Source organism: Perissodus microlepis, chromosome 7 (assembly GCF_051167445.1).
Source record: "Perissodus microlepis isolate ML-2025 ecotype Zambia chromosome 7, ASM5116744v1, whole genome shotgun sequence".
NCBI lineage: Eukaryota > Metazoa > Chordata > Actinopteri > Cichliformes > Cichlidae > Perissodus > Perissodus microlepis.
The window spans coordinates 8,570,377-8,589,631 of record NC_140467.1 but is presented as its reverse complement, the minus strand read 5'-3'; the positions used below and the strand labels follow the sequence as shown (position 1 = coordinate 8,589,631).

At 41.0% G+C, this 19,255-nt stretch overlaps 2 protein-coding genes across 5 annotated transcripts in view; one reads left to right on the top strand and one right to left on the bottom strand.

The window, feature by feature from the left end:
* mafb (MAF bZIP transcription factor b) overlaps positions 1-16,927 on the top strand; it is a 44,931-nt gene extending 28,004 nt beyond the window's left edge. The window contains exon 3 of the mRNA XM_084933169.1: positions 16,746-16,927. The gene's annotated coding sequence lies outside the window, so the exon portion shown is untranslated. The remainder of the gene's footprint in view (positions 1-16,745) is intronic.
* Positions 13,940-19,255, bottom strand: part of wwox (WW domain containing oxidoreductase) — a 137,462-nt gene continuing 132,146 nt past the window's right edge. For all 4 annotated transcript variants that reach the window (XM_084933166.1, XM_084933167.1, XM_084933164.1 and 1 more), the window contains one exon: positions 13,940-18,073. In XM_084933166.1, coding sequence (XP_084789292.1) covers positions 17,882-18,073 — 192 coding nt within the window. In that variant the 3' untranslated portion in view covers positions 13,940-17,881. The remainder of the gene's footprint in view (positions 18,074-19,255) is intronic.

The window sequence follows — 19,255 nt, the reverse complement described above, 5'->3', positions numbered from 1 at the left end:
GCCCAGATTGGTTGGCTCCCCGATGCTTCTTGTGGTGGTTGTTGTTTCAGAAGCAGAGTGATATACGCCCTGACCTCAGAGACCACAGCACGTCTGAAACTCTATTTCATTCATCCCTCACCATCCACTCTTTTGATATCTCACTTTATCCCTCTGTGCCAATTTGTTTTTATACTTTGCCTCCTCTCTCATCCTCCTGCTTCTCCCTCTCTCTTTTTTTTCCCTCCTCGCTAAAACTGACAATTCAGTAGACAAAGAGAGGAGTGACGCTAAAACCGAGGAGCCCATTTGTCTAAAAATGTTGCACTGACAAGCAATCTAAACCAAGGAAAATACTTGAGGACTTACACATTTATCAAATTAATTTGTGTAAAATATACTGCACCTATGGCAGGTTTACTTACTTTGGGATGCTCGTGGAGGGAAAAAAAGTGATCTGACAACTGTAATATATCTTGACTTCCTAAATAAAATATGAGACAATTTTGCATCATTTCCCGACAACTCACATGCACATTTTGACCAAGAGGGAGAAAAACAACACAGTGTCTCTAGAGGTGGATCAATATGATTAGTATGCCACGCATGTATGTGTGAGTCTAAGTGTGTGAGTGGGGGGTGGTATAGACAGGACTTACAATAGCAAAGGTTAATATCATATATCAACTGCCATCTGCATACAGCTCCGAGGGAGAAAAACACTCTTTGTCTCTCTGCTTGTAGGGTTGATCACTCTAGGATTATATGCCGGTTGACATTTTACACTTGAAAAATTTGGACAGTTTCTTGTAGGGCTGTGGAGAGGGCAGCCATCGCAGTTCTGCAGTTTAATGCCACGTATTGTCCAAGAAAAAGTCATTGTTAACTAATTTGTTAACACTGTTCCTAACAACCATTTTTGGCAGACTAAGAGCTAAAGGAAAACTACTTTTCTTGTATTGCATTATCAAAACTTTGCAGAGGCTTTCTAATGCTTGCAGCCTCTGCATACAATCAAAGCATTTTCTACAGTTTCTGTCAAACAATAACAAGTTGCAATGCGCGACTGGCCGTGGTCTCAAAGATGTAAAGAATCTCTCTTTTCACTGCAAGCTCAGCGAGACATGAGCAACATCTGTAAGCCAAGCACACGCCGAAAGTGAAACCCAATGCAGACGCAGACAGACAGAGAAGTCTGGATCGCATATATGTGTGTGCGCGCATTGCCGTTAATGTGTCTGCATGTGTGAAAGCATGCCTTGAAGTTTTCCCTGATCGTCAGCCTTAATGCTGCACTCCCTTGCCATATAGGACCCTGCTAGGAAACCATCAAATATTTATACAACATTATCCACGATCCTATAGGCTGTAAGTACGGCAAACACTCTGCTGACTTTCTGTAGCATTACATATGTTCGGTATTCAAGCTCCGGCCTTGGTTTGGAGCCGTTACAGATTCACTTTGGCTTTCATCCACCACCAGGTTTTCTTCGGGGACCCTTGGCTGGTTATGCTGAGGACCCACTGGGTAAATTACACAGTGACAGTCACAAATACAGTTTATAGCTCTCACTGCTGGATTTGTGACAGCTTTTTTTTCTTTTTTGATCTAGTGATTCAAAAACAGGATGGCTGAGAAATAAAGAGGGACAAAGCGAGAGCGTATTAATTCTACATCCCAGACGCTGAATGGCTGCTGCTGTTCTGAAGGTTGTTTTATGGAGCAGAAACAGCCACATCTTTGTGTTGTTTTCTCCCTGATTGATTGCAGTGGCCCGAGGCTCCTCGGAGCACGCTGGATTTTGTCTGAGTATTTACTAGAATGTTGGGAGGATAAAAATCACAACCCTAGACATCACACTACAGAGGCAGAGTGGCAAATACAAACAAACAGAGAGGCAGAGGAAGCCCACACAGACAGATAAAGGGGAGCGCGGGAGAAAAGATGCAACATACGGCGCACTTGCAGCACGTGTCGCTCCAAGCATCCTGCTTCTGTTCTGTGATTAAAGAAATTTAGAGCATTTTTCTTTAAACCATTAGTTCAGAAAGCTATTAAATATATCCATCTTCAAATAATATATGAATCATGCTTTCCTGAAATTGAACCATTTGCAAATAAATTAGATTTAAAGGCCTCGTTGTTCACAGCAAGTATCTATAGCTGGAGAATTACAACCTATGACTTTATAGAGATTTTATCTGGTATTTCAATAGAATTGGATGGCTTTGGTTCAGGTGGTGGAGCATTTTGATTCGTGTCCCCGCCACATGCAGAAGCATCAGTGGGCCAGTTGCTGTACTGTAAGTTACTCCCGTTGTGTTATTAGTGCGTTTGCGAAAGAGTGAATTCGTAGAACTCCAGAGGTCAAAAGGTGATGCCGAATGCCAGCCACACAGCAATGAGGGGGGCCGTCTGATTTCAGTCAAGGATCTGTGCTGATTGTTGAGTCTAAATGAAAGGACAGTTATTTCAGCAACACAAAAGAAACATAAATGTCAGCAGAAGCATAAAAGAAACCTTATATTTGTGACTAACAAACCACAGCTTACCTTTCATCATCTTCTTTGATCTTTTTCCCATTTACCAGGTCAACAGTGTTTGTTATCTTCAAGTTCTTCTATGCAGATAAAAAAAAATGCTGTGACAGTCACAGTGCTTTCAAATAGGTGCATCTAGAAGACACTGGGAGAATATATGTGACAAACATGCATTATAAAATATAAATAGAAGATGGAAAAGATGTATATTTTAACCAGGACAACTGTACTTACTTTCAAATATAAGAAATGTAGGATTTTTCCATCCATATTCACTCAGATTGACTCATCATTGACACTCATTATAAACATCTTCTGGAAATTTCATGTTTTATGTTTCGTGACAATTACAGACATGCAAAATTCTCCACGAAAGCTCAGGCTGATACGCCAACACTTATTCTACATCCAGTTGGTTTCTGTGTGCATATGCAGTAGGTGATGAAAGAGGGAGTTGGCCTGTTGGAGCTAAACTGGCACTCAGTGTGCAGGCTGTGATATGCTGTGGACAGGACAGCCCTTGGCTCTGTCTGTCAGCGGGTGAAGCCCCTGTGTGCAGCAGGGTGGATGAAGCTCTTTAGGGTTCCCCGCTGTTGGAGGCCTGTCATGATGACAGAGACAGACTGACACAGAGGGGCAGAGAGAGGCTGCAGCCCTCCAGTTTTCTCTTTTTATACCCATCCATTCATGTTTCTCTGGTCTTCTCATTCAGCGTCTAACAGTCTCTCGCCTTCCCCGCTTTGTCTCGGAAGCTGCAATGGAAACAAGCTGTGGGTGTTGTGAAATTAGTAATGTTTGTTTTTCATTACTTCTTGCTCTAACTGATGTGGTTATACTAAAAAACGTATTTCATGCCGTCTCCGTTCGTATCGTACTCATCCTACGCTTAATTCAAATCAAAGTGATCTGTAACTAGTTCTGTTTCATTTTTTTTGTTCCATGTTATGAAACGTTTTGTGAAACTAAGTGTTTCACTTTTATAAAAGACAGAAAAAAATTCTGATAATTTTAGAAAAGTGCACAAAGAAACTGCGCGTAAAGTGTGTCAGCCCCAGATGCTATACTGGCGTCAGCATTAAATGCATGTGCGTGAGTTTGTGTGTGTTTCCATTGTATGTCAAGCAGTGTGATTTACTGTGGGAGGGGAGCTGATTGCGTAATCTTACAAACATCAAAATGGTGCTGCTCAGATGAGGATCTGCCCACACTGCAGATTACTGCTCAGATTAACACAGGATGAACACTGGGAGGGTGTCAGAGGAAACAACCCCAATTTCTACATCTCAGTGTTTCCTCAGTGTCTCGATATGTGTCATTGAAAATTTATTCTGAAATGTGTCAATATGTTTTGTGCGCTTACTATAGCTGTTTGTGTGTGTGTGTGTGTGTGTGTGTGTGTGTGTGCACGTGTGTGTTTGTATCGCTGCTCCAGTCTGTCTGTAGTGTGAGGGAACACACACACACGCTCACACACCTCCTCCTATAGCCTGAGGGGTCTAGCAGCTTATTATGAGTCCTTAGTGGGAGAGTGAAGAGAGAACAAGAGGCCGACTACACTTAAGTGGCAGCACAGAGCACAGACAGGGAGATTTACTTCTCTTATTCCAGCACACAAAGATTTAAAGGAGCTCAGTATGTGATTAAGAGAAACTACTTCTATAATACTATAATGCTTGAATGTCTGCTGGCGAATGTAATAATTAAGAGAGAGTGTGTGTGTGTGTGTGTGTGTGTGTGTGTGTGTGTGTGGTAACGTTTCCTCCAAGAGGCTGAATATTAGTGGGAATCTGCAAACAGCTGCATTTGTGGCAGCTGTGATTGTTTCCATTTGATGAATGCCAAATTTCTCTCTGTTCGTGTCTTTTTTCCGGTCTGGCCCCTGTCTGCTGTCTTTTCTCCCCATCCCCATTCTGTCAGCAGCCACGCTGAGAGTGTGTGTATATGTCTTTGTGTGTGTGTGTGTGTGTGTCCATTCCCACTCTGTCAGGTTTATTTCTGTTATGTTTCTTAATTAGCTAATAAAGGTCATGGCATCTCTCAGTCGGGGGGGCCGGCGCATGCAAATGAGCCAGAAGGTCAGATGGATTAGTGACCGCCTCACACCGGCCAAATATAGACACAACCGTGCTGCCATACAAATACCTGCAGCTATTAAAGCATCGTGCCTGTACCAACATGGTCCCAGACACACATACTGATATAAATCTGACTGGTTTACTCAACTGTGTTTATAAGTAGACAGCGTTAGTGTGGATGTAGTCTTGGCAACTGTAAGTGTTTGGGTTTTTTTGTTTGTTTGTTTGTTTTTAGGTCACTGTGTTTCACCAGAAAAACAGTGATCCTTAAACTATTTCGATATTTATTTAGCAATGACACCATGTGGCAGTGCAGCTTGGAACAGGCTTCAAGAAGTGCAAGAAGTCTTCTGCAAATTTGTTTGTAATACTGAACATTTCTAACATTACATGTCACAATCAGCATGCCTTACTATGTCCCATTAATGCTAAATGTGCAATTTATCATAGGAATTCTTATAGTCGCGGTTTATAACATTTGCGTAAAACTGGATCTTTGCTGCTTCTATTTGCCCAGCAGTCAGGTGGTTCTTTAACCATGGCACAAGTTTTCCCAGCTAAACTATTTGAACATTTTTGCACTGGAAGATACAAACTATTATTTTTCTAGCCCATTTGACCGGAAACAGGTTTTGTTCCACAATTTAAAAAAAAAACTTAGTGGTATTTTTAGTTATATACATAAATGCTTAAATGCGTTCCTTTCTGTGTGTGTGTGTGTGTGTGTGTGTGTGTGTGTGTGTTATCATTTCATCCTGATGCACAAGATAAGCACATGCTTACTGCTTTTACTTGAAAGCGCCTCTCTCGCGCTCTCTGTCTCCTTAACAGTGGAGTGCTCTCGTGATGCACTTGTCTTCATAACATGTGGTGCATGAATGCTTGCGTAGATAAGATAAGAGAGGAGGTGCAGATGCTGACACAGTCGGCGCTGTAGTGTTGCAGTGGATCTGTTACACCTCTAGGTCTATCACCTTTCGCAGCAGAGCTCGTCTCAGTGTCCTTTAGCCCTAAATCACCGGGCTGTCTCAATGTGTGAAAGCTCTCTCTCTCTCTCTCTCTGTCCCCCCTCAGGTCTGTAACTCATCCTGTCTGTCTCATCGCTCTCTTCCTCCCTCTCGCTCTGCCTTTCCCATAAGTCACTGGGTTTCTCTTCATTTCTAACCTGCTCGCTCACTGCTCCCTCATAGCCATTCATAGTTATGCCTTTGTACCACTTGGCTCCTCTTTCTCTTTTCTTTGCACTCGCTCGTCTCGACGAAATTTTCATATCCGCTGAAGATCTGAGTCACAGAAAAGACTCTTGTTGTGCACTTCCTCCAAATCCCGCCATTCATCTCTTTCTCTCCTGTGGGAGGTTGTCTGGCTGCCTGCCTGACTTACAGCAGGCTGAGTGATGGACATGAGCCGAGACCCAGTGCATTACGCTCCTCTGCAGCAAAGCACAACAGAGACCAGACACTACTGTATAATACTGTGCTGAATACAGAACGACGCACACAGGAGGATGATAGACAAAAACTGAACTCAAGTAGTGAAGGAGTGATAAACAACTCGTCACTCTGAGGGGAAGAAGGGTGGTGGGATCTTAGGTCTTTGGGCTCATTATGTTAATGAGCGAAGATAAACGCAGCGCGAGAAGAAACTCTAATAACAGAGATGAGTATTAATGCCAAACTTTCACACGCATGATGAAAACAGATGTGAGAAAGAACACCTACTATCTTGAGTTGCAGGCTGTTTGGCCTGCGGCATTAAAAGTGCAGCTAAGAGAGTCAAACTCTGTCAGCATCATATCTTGTGCTGAGCAGACCTTTGTAGGAGACGATAGAGAGAATGGGACTTTCTTTGTTTATATCCTTTCCTCCTTCACCACCTCCTCCTCCTCCTTTTCTTTCCCTCTGTGTTTATCCCAAATCCAGCTGTTGTTTCCAGCACATGCTCCGAGCCTTAGCTGCCCTAAAGTTAAGAAACAAAACACACTCATTCTGCAACACCTCCTGCAACATACACATATCCAGTATAAAGAATGCACTGCTCCAGGAGTGCGTTTTACAGACGCTCCATCGAACCCTTCTCACTCTTTAAAAGTCCAGCATTTTTTTGACGCTCTCCGCGATATTAGATCCCCCCCTGAATATTTTAACGACCCTTGCTTCCCGCTTGTCATTTCGCTCCCTTTTTATCTTTGAATATGCCAGTTATTTCACACCCGTGACCCCTACTCCCTTAAACCAGAAGTCATTCTTTCCCCAAAGCCCTCTCTGACTTTGTCTCTCTTCTCTTTTCCTTCTCATGATTTTCAAAATTCAAGCATGTCTCCCCGTCTTCTAAACGTGTCTGTACACCCTCGGGGCGCGTAAGATTTAAAGCCATTTTCAGAGGAGTTGAAAAAGGTCCGATCCATAATCACCAAAAGTACCTCTGCCTTCTGCAGAATTACAATAGCAAGCATTTAAATGACCGACGTCCATATCTGTATCTCCCGTATATCACTGCCGGTCATGACTCATATACTGCGGGCCGAGCCGAACCACACGCTTGGTTTCAGTTTCACGTTAATATCCTTCAGATTAAGTGGTGGGGTGGCCACTCCATCGCTGCGCAGCATGTTCTCTTCTTGTTTTCCATGCAGACACAATGGAATATAATTAGTCGATAGCTGCTTTGCACTCAGGCCTCTGCATGTTGCTAATAAATGCTAACAACAGAGAGTGAAGCCATATGTCATTTGCTGCATTAGCCACTGTACAGTTTTGTCAGGAAGACTGCTTGCAAGTACATTACATACATTAGCAACGTTTCCAGTCTCTATCAGTCCTCTGATTACAATAAATGCTCCCTCGCATTGTAACGATGGGCTTCACAATAATGGGCCATAAATTAATACAGTGCTCAGCAGTAAATACTATTATGCTGTTAGTGTTTACAGCATACCCATGTATATGTAACTGAATCGGTGGATAATCACTATTCACAGAGGCAGTCCTTCCATCACAGCAGACACTTACTGTCCATTTGCTGGGACAGTGCCCCTAAATGTCACTGATTTCAACAAGGGACTGATAAGTGCATCACAAGCTGAGCCTTACGACTGTTACCATACACCAGCAGTACACCGGATCTCTTTTTTTTAATCTTACAGAACAGGGGGCAGCTGTGAAAAGCTTGTTAAGGTATAATTCACTGCTCTGTCTGTGTCATTTGGGCCTTGTATTATCACTGAGATCATTCCCACACGCACAGGAGCGCGGAAGCCCTGTGAGTGAATGGCAAGCAAGCATGTATGTGTGTTGGGGGTGCTTCCATATGAAATGTACACGAGGGTGAATCTCAGTGGTGTTAATGGCTTTTTAAATGTCAGGGAAAGTCAGGGAATGATAAAAGAGAGATCTGTTATCCATGTCCTCATGATCACCACGGAGCACGCCGCTGTTCTCACCTCGCTGAGGAGCCTTCAGCGTGTGTGTGTGTGTGTGTGTGCGTGTGTGCAGGAGTAGTCCAACTTCAATCCCTGCTGATGCCAGCATGATTTATGCACCAATCAGATTAGCTCTGAGAGAGAGGGCGAGACAGTGCGAGAAAGGGAGTGGGACATTAGATATTCGGCGACTTTCTGGTTTATAGTGATTTTCGTTGGGTATTTGGCCGAATACAGACTTTGAACAGCTAAAAATCATTTCATTAATACATTTTTATTCTTCTACTCGCTCTGCTGTGCATTCATCACTGTGTAAATTTTTTGCTCAATACAGATGGATACAGTAAAGACGAGGCATTGTGCCTGGAGGGAAGTATTTATGCTTTTGTGCTGAGTAACGACCCAGCTGAATTGGGGGGGAAATTAAATCAGTAGGTTTATTGTTCATAAAATATATCTATATCCAGATGTAAAATTAAATGACTTAGAAGAAGCTACATTCAGCTGATCCCTTATTCATAAGAGGTAGCTCCACATGTGTGATTTGCCGATCTCTTTATGCAGGAAGGCCAGCCTGATTCAACTCGGAATCAAACCGGAGAACTTTTGCTTAATAATACATTAAAGGGTCCATAACAGATAATTGTTTCATAACCTTTTAAGTGCTCTAAGTTTATGGTGGACATTCAGATGAAAGAAGCTCAAAAAGATTTAACAGAAATGGTAATAATGAGTGCAAAATGATATACACGGGGAAAAGTAAGTGTAAATAAAGTAGTCTAAATGATGGTCAAAGTTAAAATACAATTTTTAAAAGCTAAAATAAAATTTCTTGGTTTGTTTTATTGAATAGTGTTTCACTTTTAACTTTGTGAAACAAAACATATTTTTACAATGTTGAAAACTGATAAATAAATGATAAATTCATCATTCAGGCATAAAAGAGACACATGAAACTTCAGTTTGGAATTTTAAAATTTTAGTTGTAGGTCTTTTCAGTTTTAAGTACACAAATAAACACATAAAACACAAATAAAGGTAGAAAGTAGTGCAGTAGCCTTCTGCTGTTGATGCAACAGATTTAATGCATCATTAGGGCCACCATTGTTTCCTTTCTCCCCTCGCTCTGGCTCTTTCATGGAGACAAAATCAGTTTTCGCTCAGTATCTCGAATCCTCATTAAAATCAACACAAACTATGCTCTCTAAAATTAAATCTTTGTATACGTGTGTGTGTGTGTGTGTGTGTGTGTGTGTGTGTGTGTGTGTGTGTGTGTGTGTGTGTGTGTGTGTGTGTGTGTGTGTGTGGTTTGCACAGCACCCTGGCCTGCTCTAACAGAGGGTTGAGTGATGTCACAGCAGACTGCATTTTAATAGAGAGGGAAGCAATTAGAGAGGGGACAGGCCGAGAGGTGGAGAGATGGAGAGGCTGTCTGTGTGACACGTAGTGCGCTCAGTTCACACACACAACACACACACTCATTACTAAGGATGAGTTAATTAATTGCACAGTGATTCACGGTACTTGTAATTAATCTCGTAGATATGTGAGTGTGTTTTTGAGAGGTGACTCTTCTCCCTTCCATTTATAATTTACACACACACACACACACACACACACACACACAGACACACAGAGGTACAGACAAGTCTTCCTTAAGGCTACAACACAAAAATTCTATTATCTGCTTTTTAGAGTTGTTGTTATTATTGATTATATTGTTCTTAAATATATTTATGGCCAATAAAACCTATTCAATCAGTGAGCTGACATATTTTGATACTTGACACAGGGTTTGGTATGATTTGTTACTTTTCTAATTGTTTAGTAACTTAAAACCTATGCAGTCTCTTTTTCTAGCGTTTTCAAAATAGTGTATACCTCTCACTGTGTAATAAATGCTGAAAATGTATAATTAAAGGAGTTGGATATGTCTGAATAGAAGGTTTCCAGAAATGCTGTCTTTGTTTTTTTGGTTAAAATACTTTTCAATCACGTAGCTGTATCTGATGTTGCTGTGCTGCTGCTGTCACACAAAGTATCTTTGCAGTTTGTATATCAAGTTGTTGTGATGCAAAGCTTTAGGATTTAGAGGGAAACTACTTTACAATACCCCATGAGGCAGTATAAGGATGAACATGAATAGTTCAAACACGAGGTTGCAGTTGTTTTGAAACCTAAAGTAAGTCGAAAGTTGAACTGTTGTGTTGAGTTTTCCGTTGTAGATTGTCGTGATAACACCAATAAGGTGATATCACATCGTGCAGTGATTGAAAGAGAGAAAAGCATCATGTTATCATTTATTTACCTTGTAGCGCTCGCCTTCATCGTGTCCCTGCAGAAATAGCCCTCACACTCTTAGCCCTCTCTCTTTTTTCATTTCTTGGGAGGAGATTATACAGTTAAAAAATTAACTTTATTAATCTTGCTCTCGTTTCTACCCATGATCCTTTGCATTCATCAGCAGGAGTGGGAGTGGTGGAGCAATCGCATTTGGAAATTAAACAAATAAAAAAAGTTGAAGATAGCTGAGTGAGTGATGAAGCCAGCCAATTGCTAGCAGCATAAATCTCTCCCTGTCACCACCCCACCTCTGCCTACACACATTTGGATATTGTTATGATTTTACCGTGTTTGCATATATGAGCCTAATTTATTAGAATCAAACACCATCAAGATTATTTACAAGCAACTGCTGGTCTGCTGCCAATAAGCCCATTAAGTGCATTGTTGGAGAGTGGTTATATGATCAAATACACAATAGTAATTGTGAGTGGAGAGAGGCCAGAGTGCTTCTCAATGAGGTGATTATCTGCGTGCAGGTTATTGTGCTATTTCAGCATGACATGTAAATCTGCATCGTTCCATCAATCACAGAGCCGGCTGTCAGCAGAGTGATGTGTGAAAATGACAATGACAACCCCAAAGGATGAAGAAGGAAAAATCTGAATGACTAGTGCTCAAAAACTAATTCATTTTTATGTTTCAAAGAAAGATAAGAGTTTTCTATACTGGATACAAACTGGGTTCCAGTGTCTTTGTCCTTCTGTTGGCCATTTATTAGTACATCACAATGTAACTTGTAAAAATGCATGCAAAAAAAAAAAACGCTACAAAATACAGAAACACACTGACCAGCTGTGATGGCAATGCTTCAAGGGGGCAACAAACAAATGATATAACAATAGCTGAGACATGCTTGTTGTTATGGCTGTTTTGGTGGTGTTGAGGTTATGTACATATTTGTTTTTCTTAGCTTTAATGACATGATTCATATATTGGTTTAGTTTAAGTAGTTTTTTTATAGGGACAAGTCTGTTACATGAACCAGGCAGTATACCACAGCCTAAGGCAGTTTGCACTGCCCGATTGTCTCACTTGTCTTTAAGAGCTATTTAAAGATATGATATTTTTAAATGACCCCTGTGCTTATTTAATAGGTAACTAGTAAACAAATCAAGTAAATTATGCGGTTCCTAAGAGTAGCTAAAAAAGTAAAAGCCTGTTCCACAGTTAAATATGCAATAGTAAACGAGCTAATAATAATAATAAACCATTCCTAAAAGCAATGAATAATAGAAAAAAAAAATCAGTAACTTCCAAAAGTTGTATAGACTAATTATTAGTTTTAAAGTTTGTTGATTACAGTATGATGTTCATTTTGCAAATTATGGTCATACGTTGAGTAAAACACATTATATGAAGTGGGGTATGCTTTAGGGTGGGGCTCCTCTAAGATTGACCACATGAGGAAAAAAAAATATAAGCTCGACTGTTCACAAATCAATGAGTGACATCACAGTGACTGTGACCATCTTTTATATACAGACTCACACTTTTTGTCTTTTGGTATTTTGATGCTTTTGGTATTTTTGATGTGTTGTTGAGCTCAGCTTTCAGGGTTCTCATGCCCACCACTATAGTGCATTACATGTATGTAGCTACAAGGAGATATGAAGGTATTATTGGTGGAAGTCTGTAATATTGTTTTATTAGTCGTTGGATCAGATAGTTTCTGAATTCAGACTGTTTTTCAGCATGTGTGAGAAATGTTACCATTTAGAAGACTGCTAAAGAAAACTTTATAATAAAACAACATCTTTTTTTCTTTTCTTTTTTTTTTAAAATAAACTAAAAGTTGTAAGAATAGTTAACCGGCTCCCAGCAACTTGAACAAACCTAATGTATTTTCTTTCCCATTTGGGTTTCCAAAAAATATTTTGCACTGTTGAGCTGCTTCAGTCATATTCCCATGACTGTACACCAACAACAGGCACACACAGCAAGTGAGAAAAAAGTGACATAAAGCAGGGGTCTGGGGCTAAGTAAGCAGTACACCAGGTTATGCGTCATTTACCGCGGCTCAATAACAACCTTTCTCTCTGCCCGACACACCTGGTCACACAAAATGACACATGCTGTCCTTTGAGAATGCTCACAGACACACACACTAAGCATATCTTTTTTCACCCCATGGCGGCCTTAACCAGACACATTACATCCCCACTCAACTATCTGCTCGTGACAGATGTATTTATGTAATGGTTTTGATAGGTATTGATCCACACGGCGGAGCCAGTTAAGAAATAGAGAAAAATGAGATTTTAAAATCAACATGGCTGAGGGGGGTGTTTGGTGGAGATGATAGCTAAACAAGAAGATGAGTGTCATGAGTGAGAGAGAAAAAAATCATGTCAAAAGTAAAGCGAGGAAAGTCGTGCCAGTGAAACCTTCAGAGGAAGACGCTCAGGTGGAAAGCGCTCACGAATTTGATTCACAAAAAGAAAGATCTAAGAAACATGCACAGTGTCTCTGCAAGTGTGGGTGTGTGTTTGCAATGGCATGATCGTGTGTGTGTGTGTGTGTGTGTGTGTGTGTGTGTGTGACCTTGGCTTGGCCCGGTGGTAAAGTGGGGCGTCAAGAGAGTCAGTGTGTGAGCAGTCAAGCGTTCTCCCTCAGATTAGCAGGCTTTATTACTGCCACCAACCACTGGCCTGACAAATCCTCTTATTTCATTTTACCTTCCTCTACCTCTGCCTTGTTCTTTTCCTCTCACTCTTTTATTTCACCTAAAACCTCCTCCCTCTCTTTCCTTCCAGCCCTGCATACGCTAGCTTTGCATGCTTCACCTTGCACCTCTCCTGGCTCCCTCGCAAGTTTTCCCTCACAGCATAACAGCCCTATTTTCTATTTCCTCCCTTATTTCTCCTCATTGTCTTTCCGTCTTCCGCACGGCTCTGCTGAAAGCTACACATTTCTTTTTCTACCTTTCTCCACTCCACCTCTTCCTCTGCTCCTCCCTCTATCTCCTTCCCACTCCCTGGCTCTCTATAGTGTGATGAATCTGTAGACAGGGGCTAATAATTGTACTTCAACCCAAGTGCTCATTTTTCTTTGTGTTTGAAAGCTGTGACAGGCAGGAGCTCCTTTTTTTTTTCCCCTCCACCCTCCTGTCCCTTGTCTCCCCCTTTCTCTTTCCCTTTTCTTCCTATCCTCACACAATGGGTGAGTAAAATAACTCAGGGTTTACAAGGTCATGCTGTCTAGCGGTGAGGACTCGCTGGGGATTTGGGAGTGGAAGGATTTCCTCAAAGGTGCCGTGTTGAGACTTCAATAAAAAACAGAAAGTTATAGATTGCACGAGCAGATCTACAGGGGGAAATAAGTGCATTTGATAGTGAACAAGCTCAGTAAACTTGGATTCAAATGTTACCATGACTATGAGTCTTCATGGAAGAATAAATGATAAACTGAAGCATTGCCATGGATTAAAAACATCTACATTTGCATGCATGTTACACATATTTTTTTAATCATTTAAAAGAGAACTCACCTTAAAATGCTCCACTTCCTGCCATATGTGGCAGTTGCATGATCTTTACAATGCATTCTTTTAATAATAATAATGTGCCCAAAAAATAAGTCTATTTTACTGCTTTTTATTCATTACATCTCAGAAATCAATGGTACAGTAATGGCATAGAGAGACTGGGGAAAAAAATGTCTGTTTTTGTAATACTGCAACAGAATTAAAGTATTTCTTTAAGAATCTGCAAACAAGACATAAAAAACATTTTGACAGGCAAATTTTTATATTAAAGTGGGCTAATTAAGTGGAAAGGAGCCTGGGGAAATAATCTTTTAATTTTAAAATATATATAATTTAAGACTCTATCAAAAAAGCAGCCTGCAAGCAATCCAAATCGTGAGATATTGAAAGAAAATCATATTTCCATTGACTCTGCTGTGGTACTTTATGAAAACTGATGATCAGTTTTCATCCTAATGCCATCCTCAAAAGAGAGAGATTAAAATAGAGCAGTGGGGAGGGAGGATAACACAGAGTAAGACTTTATTGCCTGCTGTAGTTAGATGGTAAATTTCCTCCTGGCAGATATTTATTGGGTTAGTTGAGTCTAGAGAGAGCTTTAACATTGATTGTGATCATTAAATATATCCGCTCGAAATGGCAACATGGCATTCCTTCGGTCGATGGAGCCAATAGGAGCAGAACAAAGGCATAATCAAATCAATCCTCTCATAATTATTCTTTGAGAGGTGAAATTAATCACAAGAAGAAATAAAAACAATAATGGAAAATGAAATGATCAGTCGTAAACAATTACTGCCCAAATTGAAATGAACTCAGTGAAGGGGGAAAAAACTCAACTGTAAATCCGACTAATTAAAATAACATTCTAATGTATATCGGTTATTTGCTTTACACGGGCTTTCAGTTATTACATTGTTGGGTGTCGTTATTCTAAGAATTGGAATAAAGAGAAAAAGAAATGAAGAGAAACAGACTGTGACTGTGTGTGTGTGTGCGTCTGTGTGTGTCGAGCCTTAACTGTTGGGTCAAAGGATCAAGGTCCTCCTCTTGCGAGAGTCGTGCTTCTCCTTCTCTGCTCGCTGAGAGGAAGTGTAGCATATTGATTAGCTATCAGATGATTCCGATAGGGCCTGATCGATAAGACTTTGCATGAAAGCCAGGCAGGACCCTCCCACTTCACTCAGGCACACACCCACTGATCTGCCACTGCAGTGCACACCCACATACAAGTCTAGTTGTTTGTAATTCTCCTGAAGATTCTCCTTTGAGTTCTGAATCTGGCCCTTCTGTCAAAGGCTTTCTTATATGCTCAGCTTACATAGAATTGCGACTGATAGACTAAGCCTGCACTTTTAGTCGAGAGCGGCGATATCTGTAGGCCACAAATGGTCTACGTTACATGATCGCACGTGTATAAAGTGCTTTAGCTGGTGTCAGACTGTGATAATATAAAATTTGCAGCACTTCTGAGATGTATCAGTCAAACTGATGTGTTACCAGCATACAGCCTTCATCATTAGCACCAGTTTCTTGATATATAGTCATAAACAGCATTATGGTTATTTTATTCTGAGTTTCTCCTCCTGCAGAGAGGTTGGGGAAAGCGGGCTGACATTACAGAAGTCCCAGGTGTAGAATTACACTCTTTAAGATCATTTCAGGAGGCTATAAGAACCTACAATAACATAACTATCTGAACAAGTCAGAATCCCTTTGAATAAGATTATATTTCAGTAGTGGTGAAGTGTGAGAACAAGAAGTGAGACCTAATTTTTAGAGACCCAATAGAGCAAAAAAAACCCAAACAATTTTAATAAACCACATATGAAGTCAACAAAGACAAAACAACAGAACACATCAGGACAGACCAACTAAATCAAAATAAAACACAGAGGGAAACTAAACAGCTGACGTGTTTAACACACTGGCGAGTACGTCTGCTCACGACTTGATCAGTCACACACTCGGGAAGGGGAAAACGTCTCTCACAGAGGCTCATGTCAGCACATACACAAAATGCTCTGTAACTGATTGACAAATAGGCAAATTCTCATGTTTGCCAAAGTATGGCCATGAAAGGGCCTGAGCCTTATCAGCACCATGGACAGCAGCTGGGAACATCCTTTATTACTGTTCAACTCCTCGTCTGTGTATGACAGATTTCTGTATTTTTATTTTTTAAAACAATTTTTAAACACACGTTATTTATACCGTTTGTTCAATCTGATGCAAAATAAAGAGGCAAAAAGATTCTGGACAGTTTAATAAAATGTTGTTTTGCTCGCTGTACTGTACATGCGGGTTGCTGACTGTTCCTGCTCTGTGTGTGTGTGCATGGGAGTGTTTGTACTGCATCTCTGTTCCAGGTGTGTGCAGTGCTGTGAAAGGACAGCGATAAGACACCTGTACTCTGGGTACAGAACAGATTATAACAGCAGTATCAGTTTCTGTGCAGGGCACAGCATGTTTCTGAATGTTCTGTCTGTTCCTGTGCTTTTTTTCTTCTCTTCAGTATGTATGCCAGGAAGGGTAGAAAAGAAACAATACATGTGTGAGAGTAAATTATATTAAGTATAACTGTGATGCTGTGTCATTCTGATGATTGCGTCGATTGATCTGTTCTTTGAATACATGATGAGTGCATTTCCTGTTCTGTCAGAGGGGAAAAAATACTGTAAAAACAGCTTTTCACTCTGTGATGTTCATACCTGGTTAGTACACTCTGGAAAACTGGAAACTGTCGTACTTAGACTTGTTGCTTACTTCTCAGCTTCCCACACAAATATCCCCCCTAATGGTCTTCAGACTTCTATAGAAGGAATTCACATATTTCTGTACAACAGATTTTTATTGACTTGTTCTCTCTTTGTGTGTGTTTTTTTTTTTTTTTTTGCAGATATCATGACACTGGAATGCTGTTTCAAGACCAACCTACAGCATCCGGACTGCCATAAAGCACAATGTCTCAAAAGTGTCCCACCCCCTGTGGCTTCAGGGCAACCAATCCACAGCAAATCCAAAGCCGGAGTTCAATACTAAAGCGGATGATTTAAACAAAAACAAAAAAAAAAAAAAGGGAGAACTGAAGAAATTAAAGATCCTGGACTCTGTAAAAAAAATTCTCCACCTTCTGTATTTGTCATTCAAATGGACAAAGATTAACCCGTAAATATCTCCAAATTGTAACTTACCAGAGCATAGATTGTCAATACTTAGGTTGAGTAAAATAGCAGAAAAAAATATGATGTCCACCCCCCCTTTAGCACATGGCCAGAAATCAGGATGTTGTAAATACTGTACAGAAAACAAATAGGGACGTTGATAAGAAATATAATTATTGCAAAATTGTGTACATAGCCATTAGAATCACACCTCTACTGTGTTTGTAATTCAATAAGTTTCACATGCCCATTACTATTTATTTCTTCTTGCCCAAAAAGATTTAGCACAACGATTAGCAAGCGCTCTGTATCAGAATAGGAAACGTAAACACCAACATAGAACTAGACAAGAGGATATTGAACTTAGAGACATTAATTGGGAAGACATTATATTTGCTGATAGCCCACTATTGCTGGAATCAGATGCATATGCCGTAGAGTGTATGCTTACTAGTTAAACCTTGTATTGTTATCAAAACAGGTCATTTGCATTTTGTTTACATCTAATTTAAGTAGACGTTTGAGAAAAAAAGGACTTTAGAGCTTAAAAAGGTTACAGAGACAAACAGACAAAGAACAAACTGTGACAGGTTCGGCTCAGATCTTCACCTTTCCCCCACTCCCGGTTTTAAAATACTACAGCAGAGCTTAACTTCACTTAAACTTTAACTAATTCAATAGATTGTATATGAAATCCCCTCCTGTGCTGTATATTTAGTGTTTTAGACGCTGTAGTGATGTGACATATCCAGATGGGCTTCCATGGTTTGGCAGCTCTTACAGTTAGTCCACACCTAACGAAACATCAGCTGTTTCCTTTCTGATTCCTCTTTGGCTAGTTGCCCTCCTCTTCCTCTTCGTCTTCTGTCCATTAGAGGGCCTGTATGCCCACTGACCTCTCTGCGACCAGGCGCTCGCTCAGCTCCCACAGGCTGGCAGCACTGCTCGGATCCTGGGCCTGGGCGGATGTCTGGCAGCGGAAGCAGTTGTTGAAGTACATGCCGCCCAGCCCTTCCAGCTCCGGTGCCACCGCACAGTACACTGTGGTGGCCGCCCCTTGTTGCTGTGGACAGACAAAAAAAAAAAAAAACACAAAAAGAAGAAGAAGAATCAGTGGACGAATCACGACGCTGAGACAGCAAGGCGGCGTCGGCCTGCAGGAGCAGACAAAATATGGAGAACTCGTCTAACAACACGCAGACTTTAGGATGTGTGCTGCATGGAGGAAAAGACAGAGGACATAAAGCAGACTCTGACCACATTCCTTTGTCCTCTGTGAGACCCACACACACATAGACAGACACACACATACACACACAGACAAAAAGAGACAGCAGGACTGTGTCTACAGGGCGGGAAAAAAAGACTCGTGCACACGCTGTCTCTCCCCTCTCCCTGCATCCCGATGACTGGGTCATATAACTCCTTACTGTATATATATTTATATACATATATTTATTTATTTATTTCTCAGCCAGGTGTGTATAGGACATCTCGCTATGTGGGACCGTGTGAATGCTACAGATGTATAGACTCACAGTGGATAAGGCGGGAACAAAAATATTACACCAGCTCCTGTCTGGATGGGAGTCACCAGGGAAACTACAGCTCTGATGTGTGAACAGCAGGTTTCAATGCCATGATTATCAATATGTATATTTTTCACGTGATGTTTATTAATATTCAAGTGCTGGAAAATACAAGTACAACTAAGTATTTAAATCAAAAGTTTTTTGGTTGTTGCGTACAACACACAAACACGTCGCACGGTTTTCCCTCCAGTTCTTTCTCAGTAATTCTCCTCTCAAGGCAAGTTTAAACCTGAAGATCACTCAGCCCGGAAAACTCACTCTGTTACACGTCGTCTCAAGCCGAGACGCGCTGTAAAAGTGAAACAGTATTTTTACGCAACCTGCTAAGTTCTCTAATACACCCCATCCCATCAGTCAGTAATTAGCAGGGATATTCACGGAGAGAGATTTCTGTGACATTTGAAAATGAAAGCTGAAACTGCAGCAGAATAAACACGTCAGAGAGAATTACACACATAACCCGACCGCTCAAAGAGGGATCTTTCATGCTGCAGCTCCGGCTAAAAGCTGCTGTGACAGCTTCCCTGCAAACTCCAGGGCTGGAGACGACTTCTATGCGGCCACATGAAATGGCTCGCCTCTTTATCTCCTGATGTGAGGGAGCGAGAGTGAGACGGGGGTGGGGGCAGAAAGAATGAGAGGGAACGCTGATG